The 23,872-nt window shown below is 37.9% G+C and overlaps 3 protein-coding genes across 5 annotated transcripts; 2 read left to right on the top strand and 1 right to left on the bottom strand.

Annotated features, from left to right (window-relative positions):
• Positions 1-1,584: 1,584 nt before the first annotated feature.
• LOC137736243 (uncharacterized) lies at positions 1,585-2,196 on the top strand. The gene has a single exon (XM_068475550.1). It carries the CDS (start codon positions 1,585-1,587, stop codon positions 2,194-2,196), a length of 612 nt encoding a protein of 203 aa, XP_068331651.1.
• Positions 2,197-10,965: 8,769 nt separating this feature from the next.
• On the top strand, positions 10,966-18,560 carry LOC137736743 (protein MEI2-like 4). 3 transcript variants are annotated; one of them, XM_068475992.1, is made up of 15 exons: positions 10,966-11,658; positions 12,133-12,205; positions 12,443-12,488; positions 13,669-13,983; positions 14,305-14,732; positions 14,831-14,989; positions 15,153-15,269; positions 15,355-15,506; positions 15,630-15,727; positions 15,815-16,216; positions 16,315-16,987; positions 17,087-17,171; positions 17,274-17,342; positions 17,420-17,599; positions 17,741-18,560. In XM_068475992.1, exons 2-15 carry the CDS (start codon positions 12,146-12,148, stop codon positions 17,903-17,905), a joined length of 2,949 nt encoding a protein of 982 aa, XP_068332093.1. In that variant the 5' UTR covers positions 10,966-11,658; positions 12,133-12,145; the 3' UTR covers positions 17,906-18,560. The 3 variants fall into 3 exon arrangements, with proteins under 3 accessions (XP_068332093.1, XP_068332092.1, XP_068332094.1); XM_068475991.1 differs by having other exon boundaries at positions 10,967-11,658; positions 15,815-16,219; XM_068475993.1 differs by lacking the exon at positions 12,443-12,488 and having other exon boundaries at positions 10,968-11,658; positions 15,815-16,219.
• Positions 18,561-18,691: 131 nt separating this feature from the next.
• On the bottom strand, positions 18,692-22,048 carry LOC137736744 (OVARIAN TUMOR DOMAIN-containing deubiquitinating enzyme 1-like). Its single transcript, XM_068475994.1, has 9 exons — positions 21,819-22,048; positions 21,307-21,468; positions 21,157-21,222; positions 20,981-21,064; positions 20,741-20,863; positions 19,941-19,993; positions 19,775-19,824; positions 19,596-19,696; positions 18,692-19,228 (listed from the first exon to the last, which is right to left on the bottom strand). The coding sequence occupies exons 2-9, from the start codon at positions 21,463-21,465 to the stop codon at positions 18,965-18,967; spliced, it is 900 nt and encodes a 299-aa protein (XP_068332095.1). The 5' UTR covers positions 21,466-21,468; positions 21,819-22,048; the 3' UTR covers positions 18,692-18,964.
• Between the last annotated feature and the right edge of the window lie 1,824 nt (positions 22,049-23,872).

Genomic DNA, 23,872 nt, shown 5'->3' with positions numbered 1-23,872 from the left:
AAAGCTTGGGGAAAAGGATAGAACTGGGATGGTGTAGGAAGGAGAGGAGGTTGAGACTGCGCAGCAAACGCCTGAAACGGCTCAGAAGCAGGGGAAGCCATATTTTTCTTCTTGCGATTCATGAAAACTTCCTTGTTAAGCAACAAGCCATGAAGTTCATCCAGAGTTGTGGTAGAAATTCTGAGCATGAGAGAGTCAATGAACGACTCATACTCATCAGGTAAGCCATTGAGAGTGACAGCAATTAAATCATGATCAGAAACCGGAGCTCCAGCAGCCATTAAGGAGTCAGCAAGACCTTTGATGCGCTGCAGATAATCGGAGATAGAAAGATCGCCTTTGTGAACGGAGTGAAGGCGAGAGCGGAGCTGATGAATGTGAGCTGCAGACACACCACCAAATCGATGCTCAAGATTTAACCAGAGATCGCGAGATGAGGTGACACCAACAGTGAACGGAATAATATCCTCAGAGAGAGTAGAATTCAACCAGATCAGGATATTCTGATCTTTCTCATACCACGTTTCGAAGGCAGGATTTGGAACGCCAGTGCTGCAACCAGATTCATCAAGAGTAAACAGCGGCGGGCAAACCTCCGAGCCATCAATAATACCGGTGAGTTTGTAACGACGAAAAATTGGAGCGAATAGAGCTTTCCAGACAAGATAATTGTCACGCTTGAGCTTCGTAGGAACCATACAGCTGATATTCTGAACAGTTATAGAGGAAATTGAAGAAGAAGAAGAATTAGGGTTCATCCCAGTAAAATTGGGGAAAGAAGCCGCAGGAAGAGGAGTAGCAACAACTTCAGGTTGCACAGGAGAAGAAGTCGAAGACGCCATGATCGAAGATCAAAGAACAAATCAAAGATCGAGGAAGCAACGATCGAAGAACAAATCGATCGAAAAAAAATCGCAAGAGAAAGAGGATCGAGAAGCGGTTAGGCAGAGAGGCGGTGATACCATATAAGAAACTGACTCTTTGTATTTCATTACTTAATGTGTAAGAATTACAACTCAATATATATACAGTTCTCTAACAAAGCTTAGTACCTAATTACACATAATTAGGTCTCTAATACAGAGATTAGTTACAAAACTGTTACATCTATAAATGACAGCTGTACAAGCTGTTAGCTATGACTACTTATCCCTTTAATAGGCAATCGAGTATAGTAGATAATAAGGATCCGATGTGGTGGGCAATATGGCATTTGGGGGTTCCTCCCAAGCTATGCCATTTTATTTAGAGGGGTTGTCGAAATATTCTTGCAGTACGGAATAATTTGATACGAAGGGGTATTCGACTAGATACTAGTTGCCCGTTATGTGATGAAGATGTGGAAACATAGGTACATTTGTTTTTCCGTTGTCCGTTTGCTCGTGTATTTTGGTTTGGTTCCCCGCTCCAATTAGATGTACTTAAGGTGGAGGGTGAAGATTTTTGGAGTGCTGGAAGTGGCTATGCAGAAAATATGATGAGGTCAAGGACATGGAACAATTTATCCGGTGGGTAGTATGTGGGTTGTGGCGGATTTGGAAGTGCCTAAATAGTGCAGTATTTGAGAAAGTTATTCCCACATCGATGGGTGTGCTGGAGCTTTTGAGCCAACATGTGAGGGAGATTGTGGATAGTAGAGGGCAGATTGTGCATCAAAATGGTAATAGGCAAAGCATTGAGGGGGAAGTGCAGGTGCGGTGGGTGAAGCCTCCTTTTTGTACTATTAAGGTGAACTGTGATGGTGCTTGGTGTAAGCAAACGAGTGTGGAGGGTTGTGGGTGGGTAGCGATGGACTTTGTTGGGATCTTTAAAGCTGTTGGTTGTATGGGAAATATAAGATGTGGATCGAGTTTGATGGCGGAAGCGGAAACATTGCGATTGGCATTAATGGCTTGTGTGGAACTAGGGTTCGGGGTTCTTCAATTTGAGACGGATTTGAAGGTCTTGGTGGATATGATTAATGGTGTTTTGGCTTCGGAGGCTGCTTTGGAAGGTATTTTATGGGATATGAACCTTACTCGACAACAATTGAGTTCAGTAGAGTTTCTATTTACTCCTCGTGCCTGTAATGGGGCTGCGCATCAAGTGGCTTCTTATGTCACACGTGTGGGGGATTTTCATTTATGGGATCGGTTTGAGCCAGAATGGTTGTTTAATACTCTAGCATTTGACGTAAACATGTCAATTCATCTTTAATAATATTTGATCTTCGACCGAAAAAAAAAAAATGTATTGGCCACTACACAAAAAAATAAATAAAATTAAATTAAAAAAAAATACAAAATTCAAATCTCCATCTCCAACCCATTTTTAAGCTTCAACTTCCCACCCTTGTACAGTCAACCTACCCTTCTCATGACACCGAAAAATGTACCTCACATATATGAGTTTGAAAAAAAGTTCAATAAGGCTATCATATCATAATGACTCTCATATCGTGTGGGACTAGTATAGAGTTTGATTGGACAAAATTATAAGAATTCTCATACTTTCGTGAGAAGTGTTTTATGAATGACATAGTTGACTGGCCATATCTAAGTTTTTGTAAAGTGCTTGGAATTGTCATCACAATAATCTAATGTAGAAATATGACTCATTAAATTAATAATGTACACTGGCTACAAGATATATAGGCTTTGACAAAATCAATATGTGGAAGGAATTCTAAATTAAATACAAATAGAATAGTACATTTCTATAAATACGAGAGAATTCCGATTTAATTAATTATACTCTAACATCCAATTAAGATGACAAATGACACATATATCCCAAAATAGTACGTTCGATATATCCTCTAAAACCTAACTAGGTTTTGCTTCATAGTACTCTTAAGAGTGGAATGAAAAAACAAAATATTTGAATGCAGCCTTTTTGTAGCACTAGTACGTGAGTGCATTTGGGTAATTATAAGGATGATGACAATTTTATTCACATGGAAAGGTAAGGACTGACCGGAACTGTTGAGAAGTGTCCTTATCCTTTCCTGCTTAATTAAAAGTCATGACTTGTGTGCAGCTGCACCCCCCAGCAGCCACCTGCTACCCAAGAAATCAAGAAAGAAAGATCGAGTTACAAACTCACATGCATGAATATATTGCAATTAAGCTGTCAATAAATTATATGTGTAGCGGACAGCAAACTAAGCTCATCTGAGATAGCTAGCTTTGTAGATGCTGGCCACTGCACCAGCAAGAAAGGAACTGCTGTCGTGTTTATTTGGTACTGACTTGGTACCTTTTTTTTACTTTGGAGAGAGAGAGACCCGAAGCCGATACACCATTTCATGGTGTAGGGTTGCTTTTGCTAGTTACATATAGCAGTTAGAGGCGATGAATTAGTTGTGTAGCGGTATTGGGTGCAGTGTGCTCAAAGATTAGGGTTTGTACCCTTCAGAATGTTTTAGTTTAATTTTATGCCTAATTCGCTTGTAGCACTAGTACGTGAGTGCTTTTGGTTAATTGTAAGGACGATGACAAATTTATGCACATGGAAAGCCAAGGAGTGACCGGAACTGTTGAGCAATTCAGTGTCCTTCATCAGACGTGGTTGCCCTTGTCCTTTCCTGATTGAAAGTCATGACTTGTGTGCAGCTGCATGCGTACGCACGTTAACCCCCCAGCAGCCACCTGCTACCCCAAAAAGCCAAGAAAAAGAAAGATCGAGTTACAACTTGCATGAATATATTGCAGTTAAGCTGTCAATATATTATATATGTGTAATGGACAGCAAACTAAGATCTCAAAACTTATATACCACGACCTAGCTCATCTGAGAACTGCTGTCGTGTTTATCAGGTACTGACTTGGTACCTTTTAATTTACTTTGGAGAAAAACACCATTTCATGGTGTAGGGTTGCTTTTGGATAGTTACATTATATAGCAGTTAGAGGCGATGAATTTCAAGTTGTGTAGCGGCATGTGCTAAGAGAGTAGGGTTTGAAGCCTAGTTCGCTTGTAAATTAGAGTTAAATGTGTGTAGTGAGTTCTATTTGACTCAATATATACAGCTATACTTTTCTGTCACTTGTTGCTCTTTGATGTATTTCAGAGTCAAGGTGTGATAGATATATATACATATATATATATATATATATATATAAGTGGAGTTTCATTATTTGTGCTCACAGCTACGGGGAGCAACAAGTATAAATAGGTGCACCACCTTGCACCATGCAATTGCAAACCATAAAAAAACCAGAACCGTGGGGAAGCGTGCGTACTACTGTAGGCATACGTGCGTCTGACCAGTAGTGAGCAGCTGTAACGGCTGATCAAGTCTATGACTGGGTCAAGAGGACCACATACATACAAATGAGGAAGTACTCATGCTGATCTTGTGTAGCAAAGTTGTGGTTGTCAGTTATGTACCTAAAACTGTACATATCCATTTACAAGACAACATCACTATACACGTTATCGTGAGGACGCATAATGCATATCTATATATATACATATATATATATATGCCCTTTATGGGGTAGGTCCACCTATCTATATATATATATGCCTATTGGGGAAGGTCCACCTTTCAAAAAAATGGAGATTAGGTATGGGATCCACTCCATATATACTAAACTTCAATTATCTGAATTGTTTATTTTGTAAGTCTCGATTCATAGATTATTTTTACAAAAATTCAATTCATTTTGAAGCCATTTGCACATGTTTCTTATAATATATTATTCATCAATTTTTTTGAACTCAATTAAATGTCTCACATATTTTTTATTTAGTTAATATTTTGCAAAGATGTTCGACTGTAATTTCCAATATTAAAAGGGATGCATGGAAGTTAGATGCCTCACATATTTAGCTAATATATCCCGAACTAATTTTGGTTTTAATACACATCCTGTTCGGCTGTTCCCCCTTAAACTTCCATGCATCCCCTGGAAATTACAAATCAACTCAACACAGAGATGCATGCATTAAAAGCCTCCAAATTATGATAAACCATGCATGGTCTAGGAGGTACCATTTGATGTTGATAGTATGATACACCATGCATGGTCCACGAGGTACCCATTAACTGTGCCATTTGTGTTATATATAAATTATATCATTTATTTTTAGTCTTCACTGGTCCTTTTTGAAGAGCGAAACTCTTTTGGAATTAATATATTGTCTTGTTGACACAGTGGTGCCGACACTATACTTATCATTTATGAAGAGTGAAACTCTCTTGGAATCAATAATTGTCTTGGTGACACGATGGTTCTGACACTATAATAACATATAGATAATTGTTATGTATTCAATCATTCAAATACACTATTTATTAGATAATTATCACGTAATATCACCAATTAAAAAATAAAATATACACCTCGATTTAAACATGATGATGCGGTGCAACTAGGGGTGGTTCGGTATGGGATACCATACCAAAATTAGTATCCCGAATCCCAAACAAAAATTTTTTGGGACGGGAATTTGAAGACCAATCCCAAACCAAATTTTCGAGAATCACAAATTTCGGGAATCCCGAAATATTTTCGGGATTTTGGGACAAATCGGGAATCCCAAATTGAAATATGAAATTATGAATTGTTCTTCAAATATATAATTCAAGAACACATTCATGAACTAGGAATTTCATTTCATTCACACTACCATTTAATTGAACACTGGCATGCCTGACTGTTTTTATCATAGTCAAAATTCAAATTAATTAAACCCTTTTTGCAATCTGTTGAGAGACAAAAGAATCAGGTCTTCTGAAATCATCAGCCATGGTAGCAGCAATAATAAAATCCACATGAATATCAAACAGAACATGAAAAATATGCAAGGTGTAGGGCATTCCAGGTTGCAGAGCATGAATTAGAAACTACTAGCATCAATTATAAAAGAATAATATATATATATGTATAAATATATATATAATAATTAACATTATATATTTTCGGTTCGGTATGGGATTCCCGAAATATTGAGAAGCCAATCCCGAATCCCATACCGAAATTTTGGGATCGGTTCGGGAATTTCGGTTTGGGAAATTTTTGGTTTGGGATCGGGATTTTTTCGGTTCGGTTCGGGATTTTTGGGAATTTTTTCCAACCCTAGGTGCAACTGTGCAGGAGAACCAAGGATTGCCATTTTAAAATACAAATTAATTAAAGACTATTCATGCGACTTGATTAACGTATAAATTAAAACCATCGATCTAAAGGGGTCAAGATTAAATATTATTTTAATTGGTTAATTATGTCGTAAAAAATTGGATAATTATGTGAAACTCCCATGATAAACTCTACGTCCGAGAATTAATGTGAGAAAAAATGCATATATCTTTCAATCATTCAAACGTGATGAACTGTATATTATATTGGCTTTCAAACAGCCATTTAAGAAATTTGTTATTATACCAACAACGATATAAAATTAATAAAAATTTTAATCGTCAGATTGGGTTATGAACAACAATCATCCAATAAATCCTTATTCTTGATCAAGATTTTTATGTCTTTTTGTTGTGGTTGACATGTTTTGTTATTACGATTTGAGATATTATCGTAATTTACCAAAATGAGAATTTAAACGGGAATTACAACGTAAGGAGTAAACTATACTTCTTTGGTCCACTGACCCAACTTAGAACAACTGACTCTCTATGTACTTTATACAATCAAAAGAATTCACCAACTCACAAATATGTATTCATCTAAATTTTTTTTTCTTGCGCTTTTCCGACAAGCATGAAAGGTTCTTGGTTTTTGTTTATTATTTTTAAATAGAGTTTATAATTTGATGCCTTTTGTTAAACGGGACATTCCACTTTACTTTGGTATTAATTAATAATTAAAGAAAATATATTTTGGTACCAATTTTAGAGTTAAATATTGTTCATTCTTTTTACTGCTCCTAATTCGTATTTTAATTTTTTCTTCAACCTCCATCACAAGTTTAACTGTGTTAAACTAATCAATCTATGCTGTAAGTGCTGTATATATATTAGTATGAATTTATATATCATTAATTCAATCAAAGTACCCATTAATATATCACTAATTGAAGAAGTCACGATAACTACATGGCATGCTAATGTTAGGCGAAGTCAACAATTGGTTACCACCAACATTTCTTGAGGAGTTGTGCTGTGCTCAGTTGACTGCTTTCTCAGATGTGGACTATGCTAGTAATTCAGATATCAAACGTTCCACGGGTGGTTACTGCATTTACTTAGGTTCCAATCTTGTTTCATGGAGTTCAAAAAAATAGAAGACGATTTCGAGGTCTAGTGCGGAGGCTGAGTACAGGCAGTTAGCCTATACTGCAGTCGAGTTATCGTGGCTCATATCTCTTTTTTAGGATTTGCAATTGCATCTTAGTCAACCAATGATTTGGTGTGATAATATTTCTTCCATTGCACTTGTCTCCAATCCAGTCTTCCATTCCCGCACAAAGCATTTAGAAGTTGATTATCATTACGTACGGGACAAAGGTTGTTCATGCTGAATTATTAGTCAACTAGACTTGCTTTCAAGATCAGCTCGCTGATTTGTTTACAAAAGGGTTGTCTTCGTCCCATTTCAAGTTGTTAGTATCCAAGCTTCCAGTTGTTCCAAAGCCTATTAGCTTGTGGGGAGCTGTTAGACGAAGTCAACAGTTGATTACCACCAACGTTTCTTGAGGAGTTGTGTTGTGCTTAGAAGTCTTATCTTCTTGTTTGTAAGACTTCATTTTGAATTATTCTTGTAACTAAAGCTGTGTGTAATCTTTGTAGATTTCAGTTTTGCATTTTTTGAATTTTAACCTTCCTTGTAAGTAGGGTTTTTAAACCCTGTTTGTAATTTAAAAGAGATTATAAATATATGCTTCCCACGATTGACCGTGTATACAATTGAAGTGAAACTACCTTTGTCTCTAAGTTTTACAGCTTATCCCACATAGAAGGCCCTGCTTGATCATGAGAGTGCTTCTGCAACTGAAGATTTTGTCTCTCTGGAATGCTCATCCCACGGTGAAAGTCCTTACTACATCGCATGCTAATCATACTTTCTGCAGGGGCTCTTTAGTCATTTCTCATGAACGAAATGATAGGCAAACGCATATGCAGAGGGGTCACGTTTTCTGTTTGTCCTATAATGGCCGCTAAACTGCCAATGCCATCATGCCTACCGCCATTTTACCAGGTAAAGCGATTTCTGATTGCATTTTGCGCAAAGAAAATAAGTATAGCATTACGGTTTTATGATATTCTCTTTTATTTGAAAGTGAGAGATATTATATTTGAATTTCGTGGATAGCAAATTCGATACCAAATTATGCTGCTCATGACTTAGTCGAACTCCTCATTCTCTTAGTGTAAAAGTATTGATGTACTAAAAAAAAGTACAGCCAGTAGTAGCTGGACGCGTGTCTGTTAAATCGTAAAGTACATTTCTCGTCCACAAAACCGGAAATAACAGCGTGTTTCATGTTGTAGGAGATCAGTTTTCCCCGTAACAGCGTGTTTCTTGTTGTAGGAGTTCAGTTTTTCCCCATGACGGTCACAGTTTAAACCGCGCACGCATCTCCAGGCGAGGGAAGGAGCGTTTCCCGTTTCCATTTGCTACCAAACGCAACCAGAAGTAGATGCAATGGACCACATACGGATACACCTATTTATATTTGTGACGGTTTTCTTTCGATTCGTGAGTTGATCAAAGATCAATACTTATGATAATATAAAATTAATAGAGATAAATTTTGAATGGTTCTTTAAACTTACATAACGGGCATTATTGTTTTAGGTTAATGTTAATTTCTGACAAAGATTATGTTAGTATGATATATATCACATGTGAGTTTTTCATATCCAGTTTTAAATATGTGTTCAATCACCAAAGCAAAATTTAGTAATTGTGAATTTCATTATAGGTCATGTTATTTCATGTAATCAAGTTTACGAATCTTAAGTCCATTGACCAAATCAAATTTATGATGAAAATTCATGAACTAATTCTGAAATTTACTCACATCATTAACACAAAAAACGATAACTCGTACTATTTATTGGGAGATTCAAACCTTAACCTATCCTAGTCTTAACCAATCGCCTTACTCTCAGACACCACTCAATTAGTTGAAAAATATTAAAATGTTATAATAGTAGCAGGTGTCACATCTTGGCCCGGGGCGGACCATTTCCCGGGCCCGCTCCACTACCGTAGCACGATATTGTCCGCTTTGGGCTTACCATTCCCTCACGGTTTTTGTTTTTGGGAACTCACGAGCAACTTCCCAGTGGGTCACCCATCATGGGATTGCTCTAGCCCCCTTCTCGCTTAACTTCGAAGTTCCTACGGAACCCGAAGCCAGTGAGCTCCCAAAAGGCCTCGTGCTAGGTAGGGATGAGAATATACATTTAAGGATCACTCCCCTGGGCGATGTGGGATGTCACAATCCACCCCCCTTAGGGGCCCGACGTCCTCGTCGGCACACCACGGCCAGGGTTAGGCTCTAATACCAATTTGTCACATCCTGGCCCGGGGCGGACCATTTCCCGGGCCCGCTACACTATCGTAGCACGATATTGTCCGCTTTGGGCTTACCATTCCCTCACGGTTTTTGTTTTTGGGAACTCACGAGCAACTTCCCAGTGGGTCACCCATCATGGGATTGCTCTAGCCCCCTTCTCGCTTAACTTCGAAGTTCCTATGGAACCCGAAGCCAGTGAGCTCCCAAAAGGCCTCGTGCTAGGTAGGGATGAGAATATACATTTAAGGATCACTCCCCTGGGCGATGTGGGATGTCACAGCAGGGCCATAATGTGATCGTTGGTTTCCCATGACCCTAACAACTTCACAACCCTATGTATATTTGTTTGTGTATTTGTGTTTATCCTTATAAACAATTAAGGCAAACTCAATAGGGTAAAAATAAACTGAATTAGAACATCTTCCTCCGCCTTACTCGTCTATTTTCTTCTATCATTCATTTGTCTTCGCTTTCTCTATTGTATGTGACTTTATTGTGCGACTAAGGGCTTGATGGGCCTTTGTTGAAAGCTTCGGTAGTGTTCAATAATACTTGACATCTTCCTGCAATCGTCCTCAATAAGCCTATAAAAATCACAGTAATAGTCGACATCTATTGGCATGTGCCCACCAGATGCTCAACGAAAGGTTCTTAATACAATTTATTTAGTATACACCAAATGTTATATTCATTAAGTATTTTGATGTGTCATAGTATTTCGATGTGTCATGGTTTAGAAAAAGATTGGAATGTAACATTTATATTATCATTGTAGCGTTTCTAACTAATAATACAATGCTATGACACATAATCAATGTCATAGTTAATTCCCCTTCTAAATTGCTCACCCCGAATAAAAAGTTTGGAGTCTGGCCGGATCACATGTCCTTGCAGAACTTAGACACAAAACCCCTTAGCCATTTTGTCCCCATCAACAAATTACCTGAAAAGTAATAGCCGTTTCAACAAAGTCAATCTCAAAACGGATTAGCATTTCATCATTTTAGACATCTTTAAAAGAGAAATCAAATATAAAACATCAAAATGATATTTAATAATTTATAGTCAATTTGATAGTGTGTACACTTTTTTTGCTCCCACAAAATATGCTAAATAATAATGTCATTTTGTAATTTTTTTTCGTCCCTTTACGAGGTCTAATTATTAAAACAATTAATCAAATACTTCATATACACAACAATGTTTATTATGAATTGAATCAAACCTATTAAAAAAAATCATTAAATCATTTTGACAGTAGTGTCAAAAATGACGCCAAAGAACTTTATCTTCAATTGATTCCTCGTTACAAATTTTACTATCATTTTTTTATTGTTATAAATCTATACAGCAGTTTTGACAACTCTATTTCAGATATTCTAACAAAATACCGGCTCAACACAAACTGGAAGACATCAATCTCTCTCCCCACTTTGCCAGCGTGGCATCGACAGAGAGAGAGTTACAAAACCCAGCTAGGCCCTCCCTTACTGATACCACACAACGGATAGGGGTATAACGCCGTTAAACAGTTTTAACGGCCACCTCCCCCTCGTTTCTCTCTCGTGTTTTTAGGAACCTGGTCCAAGTCTATCCGGTTTTCTATTTCTCTTCCGTTTGCCCTGAAGAAAACAGAAGAATCCACTGAACCAAACCAAAAAAAAGAAAAAAAAGAAAAACCCAAAATCCCTCTCTTTCGCTTTCTCTCTCTGGCGAGAGGGCTCCGCATCTCGCCGGAGAATTCCATAGATTCCGATGACCGGCGGAGCTGAAAGAGCAGGAGGGGGAGGAGAAAACGTGCAGCAAAGAGAATGAACAAGGCATAAAGACAAGAAGAGAAAAAAAAATGGTTAACGTGCAATGCAGGGAAAAAGAGCATCAGAGAAGCTTAAGAGGATCTTACACGGCACAGATGCCTAGATGATCCCTTCTCCAATCCCCTTGCCTTATGCCGTAATTTATTCGTTTTTTTATATCCTCCTCGTCTCTCCCTCCTCCTCCTCAGCATCCTCGTTTTAAATTCCCCTCTCGTTCTCTCCTCCTTCTATCTCTGGCTTTCTCTCTCTTTGGTCCTCTGTCTGGTCCGGACTCCAATTGCGATTTCAACGTCCCAGTTCGGCTGTTCGTCGTTTGATTGGTGTTCTGGGCAGCTGAGCAGCTCGGACTTTGATTTTGCAATCTGCAACTTCACAGGTGAGCTGAATTCCTCCTTCAATTTTCGCCTGAGTGATTTAATTTTCCTTTTTTTTTTTTTGTTGTTTAATTATTGTTGTTCGTGATCTCGCTGATCTTCGTGTGAATTGCTTGCGGATTTGGTACTAAATGAATTGTGTGATTCTTTTGGATTCGGTATTTACGATAGAATTGCATTTCTATCTTTCTTTTTATTAAATGCGGTTTGAATTTCTCTGAATTCGTCATAATTGAGCTGCATTTGTTCGAGATCTTGATCTCATTCCACTTGTAGATTGTTTTCCCTTTGAATTCCATCTCATAAATTCACCCAAACTCGTACTATCGAAATTGTCAAAGTTTGTTGTGATTTTAGGCGTGCCATAATTTTTTTTTAAATGCTGGAAGGAGAATTCTGAATAGGTATCTAGACGTGGCCGCTGGAGATCTTTTTATTTTTGTTTTTTTTTTTTGAAATAGTTTTGGTTTGTGCAGTATAATTTTCGTCATGCCATCTGAGATAATGGACCTCAAGGGTTTGTCCTCCTCGTCGTTCTTCTCCGATGAAGTAAGGAATCAACAATTGTGCATCCTTCTGTTCCTATCTGCAGTAAAATTGAGTGAATTCGCAGTTTTGTCATATTAACGAGGTTTTATCAATTCATTTTTGTTGTGCATCCTTCTGTTCCTATCTGCAGTAAAATTGAGTGAATTCGCAGTTTTATCATATTAACGAGGTTTTATTAATTCTTTTTTTCTGTTTAGTTCTAGTCTTATTTATTCTATGTATTGAAAACTTTGGCAGAGGCAGGGTGGGTTTTGGAAGTCAGATAACTTGCCTGATAATCATGGTCAGTACCGTCAATCTATAACTGCCGCCTTACCATTTTGGCCCACAACTTGCATACTTTTTCAGTCGTGCCCTTTAATTCTTATCAAACTTGTTGCTAAACCATTCATTAGAAACCCTTCGGTTAGAGGCTGTTAATGATTAATAGGGAGAATATTTTGCTTTTGGTAACCACTAACTACCATATATTGTTGAACTAAGAGTCTAAGATGCCATCGCAATTAATCCACAGCTGTGACAAATTACCTGACAGTTATAACCTGTCAAGAAGTTTCCGTTACCGCCTTATATTACCATTTCAGTACAGAATTTTCCACTTGTGTTCATACCGAAAGTAATTTTGTGCCATCAGCTCTAGTAATCATCTTAGGTACCTATCCATTAACTGGATCTACCTTGAGTTTTCCAGAAGTTATTCTTACCTTCCCTGAAAAGAGATGGATGATATGGATATGTGGTGTTGGGAGGGATTTTAATGTGAGGATATGTTTTATTGTTAAGTGAAATAGTTTCGAATTTTGAGTAGGCGATAGGAGTGGTGATGAGCACGACCTGATGGTGTCGATCCACATGATGAAATGTACGATTACAGTGATAAAGATAAGGAGTGGAGGAATAAATGAGAGGATGGTTGGAGTAACAATTTGATATTGAGCTAGTTAGTTGAAGATCTACAATGTTGAGTGAATTCCATCTGAGATTCTGGGTGTGGATAATATTAATTTCATAACCCTTTGCCTCTTTGGAAACATCTTTCTCCCATGAATCTAATATTATGGATTAGAAGCGTGTCCATGTTTTCACTCTTGCTAACACATTTAAAAATTTTCATGTTCATGCCTAATAGCCTATAATTAAATAGGGTGTTACAGAGTGCGCCCTCAATGCTAAGTTCGGTCACAACTAATAACTCAAGTTCTATTGGGATAATTCATGAGTAACTATATAGTAATTCCTGAATTAATGACAAATGTATGAAGTAGAGCTGTCAGCCCCCTTTTGTACCTGGAAAAAAGAAGTGTATTTGTTATGCCTTTTCATTCTGACAATTGAGTATAATTCCTGAATTAATAACAAATGTATGAATTAGAGCTGTCAGCCCCCTTTTGTACCTGGAAAAAAGAAGCGTATTTGTTATGCCTTTTCATTCTGCCAAGTATTGCTTCTAATCTTGTGAACAGCCAGCAAGAAGTCACTCGCTTCATCATCTCTGGAGAAGTGTCAGACAGTGAATTCTGTGAACCATCCCAAATTTTTCATAATGGAAGACCAGAAAGTGCATCCCGGCTTCAATAGACAGGCAGTGGGAGCAGAGAGAGCCTTAAGTCATTCCTTGAATTTGTCGAGAACCATGAACCATGATTCAGGAGCAAGATCTAATGCAAATGTTGAGACAGCATCTTATTTTGGAGAAGGTGGTAAAGTCAATATGATGGGAGCTCAGTATGAGAGTAGCCTTTTTTCAAGTTCATTGTCGGAGCTATTTGGTAGGAAGTGTAAGCCTTCTGACTTCAGTATTCCTTGCGTGCAGTTCTGTTTCCAATGCCAGCTAATGTGCTTGAACCTTAAATGAAGCCTTATTCAAATTTCTTAGTGACTAATGTGTTCTATGCTGTAGTTGTTTTGGTAGCTTCAGTTTCATTGCATATTTGCTACATGATTTTTGTTGAATTTCTCATGCAGTGAGATTATTGTCAAACAATATGGCCATTCTGCTGATATCCACTCTGTTCTAGGCTGTAGTTTCTTTGATTGATTCAGTTTTGTTGCTTATTTTCTATGTGATTTTTGTTGAAAATGAAAGTCTTCTGATGCAGTAAGATTATCGTCGAACAATACACTATATGGCCATTCTGTTGATACTGTTGCCTCCCACTATGATGAAGAGGAAGCTTTTGAATCCCTTGAAGAAATTGAGGCCCAAACCATCGGAAATCTTCTCCCAAACGATGACGAGTTGCTTTCTGGAGTTACCGATGGGCTTGACTATTCGGTCCAACTGAGTGCTAGGGATAATATGGAGGAGTTGGACCTTTTTAGCAGTGTTGGAGGGATGGATTTGGGAGATGACGGTTTGGCAACTGGATTAAAGGACTCTGAGTATGCTGGAGAAGTTTCTAATGGTCTGTTGTGCAATGGTTCAGTAGTGGGGGAACACCCTTATGGTGAACACCCTTCCCGGACGTTGTTTGTGAGAAATATAAACAGTAACATTGAAGATTCTGAGTTGAGAACCCTGTTTGAGGTATGCTAGACGTCTTAGTTGTGGGATTTGTATTCATTTTCAGCATTACATGTTCTTTGGCCATTGAGTGCTGAAATTTTGATAACTCGAATGTGCAGCAATATGGAGATATTCGCACTCTTTATACAGCCTGCAAGCATCGCGGTTTTGTTATGATATCCTATTATGACATTAGAGCAGCTAGTAATGCGATGAAATCACTGCAGAATAAACCATTGAGGCGTCGCAAGCTTGACATACATTACTCAATTCCAAAGGTGAGTACCCAAGATGTTATCCCTCTAGATATCGATATAACTTTGTTATTTTACCAGGCATGTGGTTGCTTTGAGAGGGTCAGTATTTTTCATGATTATTGTTATACAGTTGGATTTACATTGGTAGTCTATACATTGCTTTAATTGGGTTATCTCTTGTCAGGACAACCCTTCTGAGAAAGATGTTAATCAGGGAACTCTTGTTGTATTCAACCTGGATTCTTCTGTTTCAAATGATGAATTACGCCAGGTTTTTGGTGTCTATGGAGAAATCAAAGAGGTGAGTATTTCCTGCTGTTTCTTGTAGTTGTGCATGGCAAAAGCATAAGCTCTAATGCGTTGTCATTCTTGAATCTGGATTGCAGATCTGTGAAACCCCAAACAGAAGTCATAACAAATTTATTGAATTTTATGACATTAGAGCTGCAGACGCTGCTCTTAATGCCTTAAACAAGAGTGATATTGCCGGGAAGCAAATTAAGCTTGAGCCAAGCTGTCCTGGAGGTGCAAGACGGAGGTATTGTCCTAGAACAATTACTTTGTCTTCCTTGCTTGTATTTATTTTCCGTGTTTTTTTACTCAAGCCGTGTTTGAAAATTACTAATCTCTTATAATCTGGTAATTATTTTTTTCACTGCAGCTTGGGGCTACAGTTATCTCCAGATTTGTTAGAGCAAGATGAATGTGGCCTATATCTGCAGCAGACTAGCCCTTCTGACTCTGTCACTGGATTTTCTGGTAAAGTATTTGTCTAAAAAACCCTCGTCGATTCTAGTTTAGAAGCACAGATTCTCTTTATTTGGTCTCATAAAGAGTTGTTAACAGGACCAGTTGCACATGGATCAGTTACATCCAGTTGCACAGATAATGGAAGTATCATGGCTGTACACGCTGCAGCACAAGCTGCGTCCCTTGAAAATGCATTCCACTTTGGGGTCTCTTCTAGTGTTCCTAACAGCTTACCTTCTGTTCTGAGAGCTGAATCAGTTGGGAATCAGTCTGGCTTTGTTGAGTCTGTCCATTCACCAGGCTCGCTGAAATTTGACATTCATGGCTCTCCAGCTTCCCATCCTCATTCACTTCCAGAGTATCATGGTGGTTTAACTAATTCAGTCAACTGCAGTTCACCGGGCAATGTATCTGTCAATGCCAGACCAACAGAAAGAATTGATAACAGGCACTTCCCCAGAGTAAGCTCCCACGGGCACTCATTTGAACTAAATGAAGGTGGTAAGTGAATGATTAACAAACTACGCACTTCTTTAATATTCTCCAGTTTGATATCTTTTCTTATCTCAATCCTCTGTTTTTGCTCTCTTCCTCAGTTTTTGGCTCTGCCGACAATGTTAACTGCCCTATTCCTGGACATCATTATGCATGGAACAACTCCTATCACCCTCAGCCTCCCGGAATGATATGGCCAAATTTACCATCATTTGTCAATGGACTTTCTTCAGCTCATCCCATTTCTGCAGTCCATCCCCCAACACGGGTTCATGGACTTCCTAGAGCACCATCTCATATGTTAAACCCAGGTTTGCCCATGCATAACCATCATGTGGGGTCAGCACCAGTGGTTAATCCTTCTCTGTGGGACAGACGACAATCATATGGAGGGGAATCCCCCGAGGCATCTGGGTTTCATCCAGGCTCTCTTGGGAATATGAGAATCTCAAATAACTCACCACATTCAATGGAATTTGTTTCTCATAACATGTTTCCTCATGTTGGTGGAAACAGCATGGACCTGCCAATTGCTCACAAAAATGCAGGACTGCAGCAAGCCCATCATCAGAGGTGCATGATGTTTCCTGGAAGAGGCCAGATGATTCCCATCATGAATGCATTTGATCTGCCTGCTGAGCGTACAAGAAGTCGTAGAAATGAAGGCATGGTTAATCAGGGAGACAATAAGAAACAGTATGAACTGGATGTTGACTGCATTATGCGAGGAGAAGACAACCGAACAACACTTATGATAAAGAACATTCCCAACAAGTAATTCTGAATAGAAAGAAAGTTCATTGTTAATGGCTCCTTTTATTACTTTCTTGGCTCTTAAATAATTCTCGGATCAATGTGTTTGAATGATGATAGGTATACTTCAAAGATGCTATTGGCTGCAATTGATGAACGCCATCGAGGAACTTTCGATTTCATTTATCTACCAATTGATTTTAAGGCAAGTGACGTTCTGTGTGGATTATTTCCTGTGATATTGTGGCAGATATATAATCTCACACTTGTAGCTGTATGATGAACGTGGTCTTCATATCTGTTGCAGAACAAATGCAATGTGGGCTATGCGTTCATCAATATGACTGATCCTCGAATGATCGTTCCATTTTATCAGGTTTGTTTTCTGTAAAGCTTTAAAATGATAAAACGCATATGCAAATTGAAGCTAAAAAGAATGTCCAATTTTTGCAGTCATTCAACGGGAAGAAATGGGAGAAGTTCAACAGTGAGAAGGTGGCATCACTCGCGTATGCTCGAATTCAAGGAAAAGCTGCTCTGATTGCACACTTCCAGAATTCAAGCTTGATGAATGAGGATAAGCGATGCCGTCCCATTCTCTTCAACACTGATGGCCCAAATGCCGGTGATCAGGTACGCGGATGGTGACGGAGCATGCATACTAAATTCAAAATGGAAATGCAAAATTTTAAAAGATATCCAAATAACAATAAGAGGATAACACTTATTAATGCAAGATGGAGAGATTACATACTGACAGTTCTTGACCAACAGGTGCCCTTCCCAATGGGGGTTAATGTTCGCACAAGACCTGGGAAAACTCGAACAGTCACCCATGAGGAGAGCTATGTAGGGAGTCCACCAAGTTTTGGAGACGAAGAGCATTCTTACACCGGAGAGACATCTGCAGGTTCCCGTTCTGCTAAGGAGTCGGACTAAGCACCACATATTTTCCCGGGCACTAACCTTACAGTACAGAAGATTCTAATTTCCTTCCACCCGAATCTTCGGTGATGCATATTTAGGGTGGCTTAAGAGAGGGCCAAGGAAAGATCTTGCGGTGTTTCTTACAAGCCCGTTTAAACCTTAGAGGACGAATGCTTAGCCAATGCTAAGCGATTTTCCAGGTTTTCTTTCACCATTTTTCTTTAAATTCCGAAACAGTTAGTACAAAGGACGAAAAGGAGCATCGGCTGGAGCTTCGAAATTTTGGATGATCTTAAGAGTAATTACTTAAAGAGAAACAAAAATATAATTTATGTATAGCAGTTTCTGAGCAGGAAGAAGAGATTGTAATTTTTTTTCTTGTGGTTTATGTTTTATTTAGTTCTTTGGAGGAACACATTTGTAACCATTAAGACATAAGAGCGTTAATTTTTTTTTTTTTTTTTGAATAATTAAACTCATTGTTCTTGTATAGATTCTGTGTTGAAATAATGTGGCTGGATTCCATGGGATGCATAGCTTCATATAATTGATCGGAAACTGCCGATCACTCATCGACAGCCACCCACTCGTACATCATGGTAACTGGTTGTGGCTCGATATGAACTTTCTACATTAATGAGTCGAAGTACTCAGCTTGCATGGGGTTGAGTATTTCGCCTTGTAAATCTCTCCGGAACAGTTAATCGTCTACTTTCACTTATTTATGTTCAAAATGTTTTCGTCGCAAGAAATCGACTTAATGAACCCTAAGCATGCGCATGAATGAAGTAACAACCATTACAGAAATCAAAGCAACAGTTCCTTTTCAAATTGCAAACATCCATTACAGAAGCAACAGCCACTTTTTAAATTGCAATTTCTTATCGTCGATGAAATTACGTCCTGCTCTCTTACAGATGGCAGTCCTAAACCGATTTCCCTTTTTTTTTCAGGCAATGTTGTGTTTCTGGTCTCACTCACTTTCAACAGTTCAGAGCAAAGTTACATTCTCCAACTAAATGAGAGCCCTTGAACATATGCAAGATGTACTTACAGGAACAGGTGAGAGCATCACTTCGGGTAGAGAAGATCGTAGTGGCCTGGGCGATATAGCAAGGTAATAGAGGGAGTCACTTTCTCAGAGCCCTCACTAGCTTTTGGAGCATCGCTTCCAGCAGGAACGAAATCATGATGATTCACGCTAACACCACCATTATCACATGAGCTACGGTCTAGGTACACCACACGGATTGGCACGCCAAGTGCATCTGACAGGGCAGTGATGTGCACATGGTCACTTTCTTCACCCATTGGTTCCACGGCTGACTTGCAAAACTATTAAGAAAAACCACATATGAGAAATCCGATATTGACATTTATGGAAATCTCAAATTGCTTTCTGAATTAAACTCTTTCGGCAAGATTGACTTCCAACCACACAGGAATTTGTAGCTTAATGCAGAGAACAAAATTAGCAGCACAGTCCAACATGAATTAGGTAGATAAGAAGCGAAGAGACCACCATTTTCTAGACAAGATAGATTGAAAGTTGAAACACATCACTATATCTTACATTATATATGATTTAATCATTTTCATATTCTTTCTCAAGAAACTTTGCGCAGTGCCTTGAATTGAGTAATTTGGTCAACCACATTAGAACAAATAAAATCATTGGTTGAAAAGTTTTCATTGAACAAACCTGCTCTACAGATGCATTGGTCAATCCGAATATAAAAGGTTCAAAAAACTCTGAGCGTTTCCGTATTTCGCCAGAGGTAACAAATCTGAAAAACATCACAACTAACCAACCAAATGTGTCAGGTAATTGTAGCGGGATAAAACAGCACACTAAGAACTGTTTCATTTATAGCCACTCACCATAGTCAGATACTGACTGATCTCGGCTCCTACGTATGAGCTCATCATGACTGTAAGAAATAACAAATCATGCTGATTACAGTTAGGCACACATCTCAAAACTAGCATCAAACTACTTTCAATATTTAATAGTCAACAAAAAGCCACGTAAAGGAACTATCCACACCTTATGGAATCTTCATTTCCTTGAAGAACACTGTCCAGCTGCTCAAGGAATAACTGAAAAGTTTCCAGGAATTTGAGATCATAGTTTTTTTTTTTTTACGAGTGGATATTCATGATATTATAAATTCAGGCCAAGTTTATGAACACGAAAAAGATCGGAATGAAACTAACTGGAAACTTTAAACAAATCCTTATTTCCTGAAATTGACATGAAGACCTCCTCGTCGACCAAATAACTATATGTAAGAAAGTGAATATCTCATTTTCTTTAAAAGCATAGATGTATCATCATTCTTGAATCTTGCCTGACCAACTTACACATGACAGGACGACACCAGATTCTAGATGGTTTTATCACCCCTCAATGGATGAAATTCTTTGGTAGCTTTTGTATATGAAAGTGAGCATCAAACCATAGAACCATGGGCCTATGAGTTAGCTATGCATGGTTGTCCAACTTGATTCTATGCGATCAGATTTATGTGAATGCCGAGGCCTTTGAAATTCTATTATATTTGGGCTAAAACTGCTCTGGAAAATCGGGTAGTAAAATATGTGATTCCCTGCTGATATTCTCTAAATGCATGAAATATATGGTGCATATATATCAGCTATCATGTGACTTCCAATAGTTGATCATACAAAAAACTTATTCATCTGCAAAGCGTCAAGCCGTGTTCAAATCCAAAAGGCGTAAACATAAAACCAGTGGCTTTACTGAATATCACATATGCATTCGGAATAGAAGAAGAGAAATGAATAAACCAACAATACAGTGTAAAAGTGAAAGTAGGAAGTTACCGCAAAAAAATCCTCAAAAGTAAAGTCTGCGTAACCCAAGCTTTGAAGTGTTTTTCTGCACTGTTCAACATTGGCCTTGATACGGTCAACTTCACTTTGATCTTGTGATTCCAAAATATGCTCCTATTTGGACAGCTCAAAAATTTATTAACAGCCAAGAGACCAGAATACATACTTTTGTCACAATTACAGGTAGACACCCCACATATAAAAAAACGAATGCAGTTCCAAGGGACATACAAGGTATGAAAACATAAAGCTTCGGAAGAAGCAGTTCCCATCTCCTCTTGTTCGCCGAATAGCAGCATATTGTTCACCGAGAACCTGCATAAAGGGTAGTTACAATTTGTTCCATAAGAACCTAATATCATAAAGAATGGAAGGGCAAACTAGAGAGCAGACGACAATTAGGAAACCTTTATTTTCTCCAACAAGATAGCGCTGCCTGATCGATATTCAGATGCCAGCGATGAGAGTGGTTCCTGCACATTTAACACACAACAAAAGGTTCAAAACCCGGTTGCATAACATCGAATGTTAACAAAGTCTAGACTTTTGAGTATTGCCTTGTCCCCAAGAAAGGGAATTTTCTCAGCCTCCTCTGCTCGAATCGCCGAGTGCTGCTGCATGATATCTTGGTCCCCCCACTCATCAAACTCGGGTGTTGCAACCGATGCTGCAGACTCCACTTCCCCATCCACTTGGACCCCATCAGGATTCTGCATTCTCTATTCACACACAAAAACAAGCAACAAACAACACTCACATTCAAACAAATCCGTACCCTAATTCCTCCACTTCCTTTATCCAAAATTCAACATAATTGAACACCCAATACTATCAAGATTCCAATACCAACTAAAAGTTCCAATTTTTTTTTCAGAATACTGAAAATTTGTTAGTCCAAATCAATTGATCAAAAACAAGAATTAAAGAAAGAAACCGGGTTCTCATGATTTGTGGCTAAAACCCAATAAAACCCAAGAATATACTGGCGGACAGCAATTGAAATTCGCAGTAAAGAAGTAAAATTGAGGTGAATACAAAGAAGCTGACATATCAGAGTGTAGGGGCATACCTAGGGGGTGAAACGGCGTCGTGAAGCCTGGGCGTGGGATCGAATTGGAAAATGGGAGTGGGGTGGCAGCCGTCTGCTTCTTCTCTGGTTTACGTTGAAGATTGATGAAGCAAAAGGGAATTGGAAAAACCCTTCGCGGTGGAGTCCAGCAAGCGTGTTATGTTGATTGACATTCTCTTTCTGTTTGGATGTCAGTTTTGTACTTGCGACCTGTTTTTCCCATTTTTTCACTCATTCACTTCACCACATCAAATTTACATGCATATGCTTCAATTTCATTTCCTACTCATCCAATTGACGTAAGAAACAAACAAATATCGTTGTAAAGTAAAATTTGTTGTGAAATCGAGGACAGATATGTAGTTAAATATAAGAAAAATCAATGAAAAATGCTTGAAAATTTTGAATTTAAACGAGATTCGATAAGTGTGCCTATGTCCTGGGGACTGCAATAGTATTTTTTTTCATTATCTGAAATAATATGAATACAAAATAACTTTCATTATCTTCTCTTATTCTCTCTAGCCTTGGTATAGCTAACTTATATTTTTCTTCTCAATTCCCTTCTTTCTTTCCTCTTCTCTTGCCGTGTATATCTCCTCTTTTGCCTGGATGATTGTTTTATAAGTAAAATGTCTTTCAACTTAACAAACCTACCAAACCATTTTATTTGACAATTTTATAAAAATATAGGTCATCTTTTCAAACTAAATAATAGATAGAAGACACGAGACCATTCATTTTTACAACAAAATCCTACTTTTATACTAAAGCGCCAAAAAATATCTTTGCCCAAAAGGTCACAATTGGTAGGATTTACAATCATTGTCACTTCAACCTTCAGGTACTGTAGTTTAAATTTTGTTAAATTTATTTACATGGTTTGATTTGTACTAGATTTGCTCAAATGTGCAAGTGCAAAATTTTTGTAAAAGTAACTTTCGAACCTCATTTTTCTTGTTTTTAAAGCCTTTATTAAGTACAACGACATAATCAGTTAATACAATTCCGTACATATTTTAAAAAATATTTTCGATGAGCCAACCATTTAGGTGTCCAAATCTTATATTAAATATGTCTTCGAACATAAAACATTTTACTTACAAATAAAAAATACAATCATTTGTATGTTGAAAATATTGGTGGGTTAATGAATGCCCACAGTGATATTGAAAACATTGGTAGATTTTTCAATACTGACATAGTAATGTCGACTTTGAAAATGAAGAAGATCGTATTTTTCAAAAGTTGTGTGCTGGAATTGCTCTATAAATAAAGCGCTCCGTGTAATATCAAAATACAGATAGAACAAGAAAGATCAATAACATTATCTATCCCTCCCTTTTTTATTGGTCATCTCCCCTTGTGTTATAGTTACAATGTGATATTTTACACCTGCTTCGCTCATTTCACTAGTAAATGTTATTTCTGTAACTTTTACTTATTTATAACACGTTATCAGCACGACTCTCTAAAATCTAACCATTGTTTCATTTCTCTTCGCCGAACGAAAGAGAAAAAAAAAAAGTTTCCTCTAAGGATTTTACTGTTCATCTTCTTTCTCTGTCTCAATTGCTGGATATACTCTTGCAAAGAACTGTTTGCACCATGCCTGTTTTTAGTTCTCAACCTAACAGTTACATATATCTTTGATTTCTTGTTTGGTGTAGATCTTGATTACTAACCTAGTGTTTATTTATGTTAATTTTATTGCAATCCAAGATTGTGCTGTACTATCGCCCATGTTGAACTATAAATTTAATCTTACTGCAATCTAAGATGTTGCAGTACCATCAATGAGGATGATATGCTGGAAAAGACTTTCAACACCTTTCATGACTCAAACGTGCTCCTGTAGCATTAGTATAGAGAACGAGGTTTCATTAAATACAACCAGCTGATATCTATGTTCTGGTAGCTGAACAAAACAATAAGCTCCTAATGAAAAATCATCAGTCCCGATTTACTGGATCTGCATCATTCCTAGAAATGAATGTTGCTTCCCTTGAAGTGAACGCCACATCCTCTGGTGGTAATAATCATAAACAAGGACA

This window comes from Pyrus communis, chromosome 6 (genome assembly GCF_963583255.1).
Source record: "Pyrus communis chromosome 6, drPyrComm1.1, whole genome shotgun sequence".
Taxonomy (NCBI): domain Eukaryota; kingdom Viridiplantae; phylum Streptophyta; class Magnoliopsida; order Rosales; family Rosaceae; genus Pyrus; species Pyrus communis.
Note: the sequence above shows the minus strand (reverse complement) of the source record. Positions and strands in the feature narration are given on the sequence as shown.

What these genes read in the sequence shown, in the direction of transcription:
- LOC137736744 (XM_068475994.1), bottom strand. Translation starts at nt 21,465, where the DNA reads ATGCAGAATCCTGATGGGGTCCAAGTGGATGGGGAAGTGGAGTCTGCA. An exon ending in CTTTTGAGGATTTTTTTGCG is followed by an intron (nt 19,994 to 20,740) that starts GTAACTTCCTAC and finishes GAAACTTTTCAG; the next exon opens with TTATTCCTTGAGCAGCTGGA. An exon ending in TCAGTCAGTATCTGACTATG is followed by an intron (nt 19,697 to 19,774) that starts GTGAGTGGCTAT and finishes TTGGTTGGTTAG; the next exon opens with TTGTGATGTTTTTCAGATTT.
- LOC137736243 (XM_068475550.1), top strand. Translation starts at nt 1,585, where the DNA reads ATGGGTGTGCTGGAGCTTTTGAGCCAACATGTGAGGGAGATTGTGGAT.
- LOC137736743 (XM_068475991.1), top strand. Translation starts at nt 12,146, where the DNA reads ATGCCATCTGAGATAATGGACCTCAAGGGTTTGTCCTCCTCGTCGTTC. An exon ending in ATTTGAACTAAATGAAGGTG is followed by an intron (nt 16,220 to 16,314) that starts GTAAGTGAATGA and finishes TCTCTTCCTCAG; the next exon opens with TTTTTGGCTCTGCCGACAAT. An exon ending in TGATCGTTCCATTTTATCAG is followed by an intron (nt 17,343 to 17,419) that starts GTTTGTTTTCTG and finishes CAATTTTTGCAG; the next exon opens with TCATTCAACGGGAAGAAATG.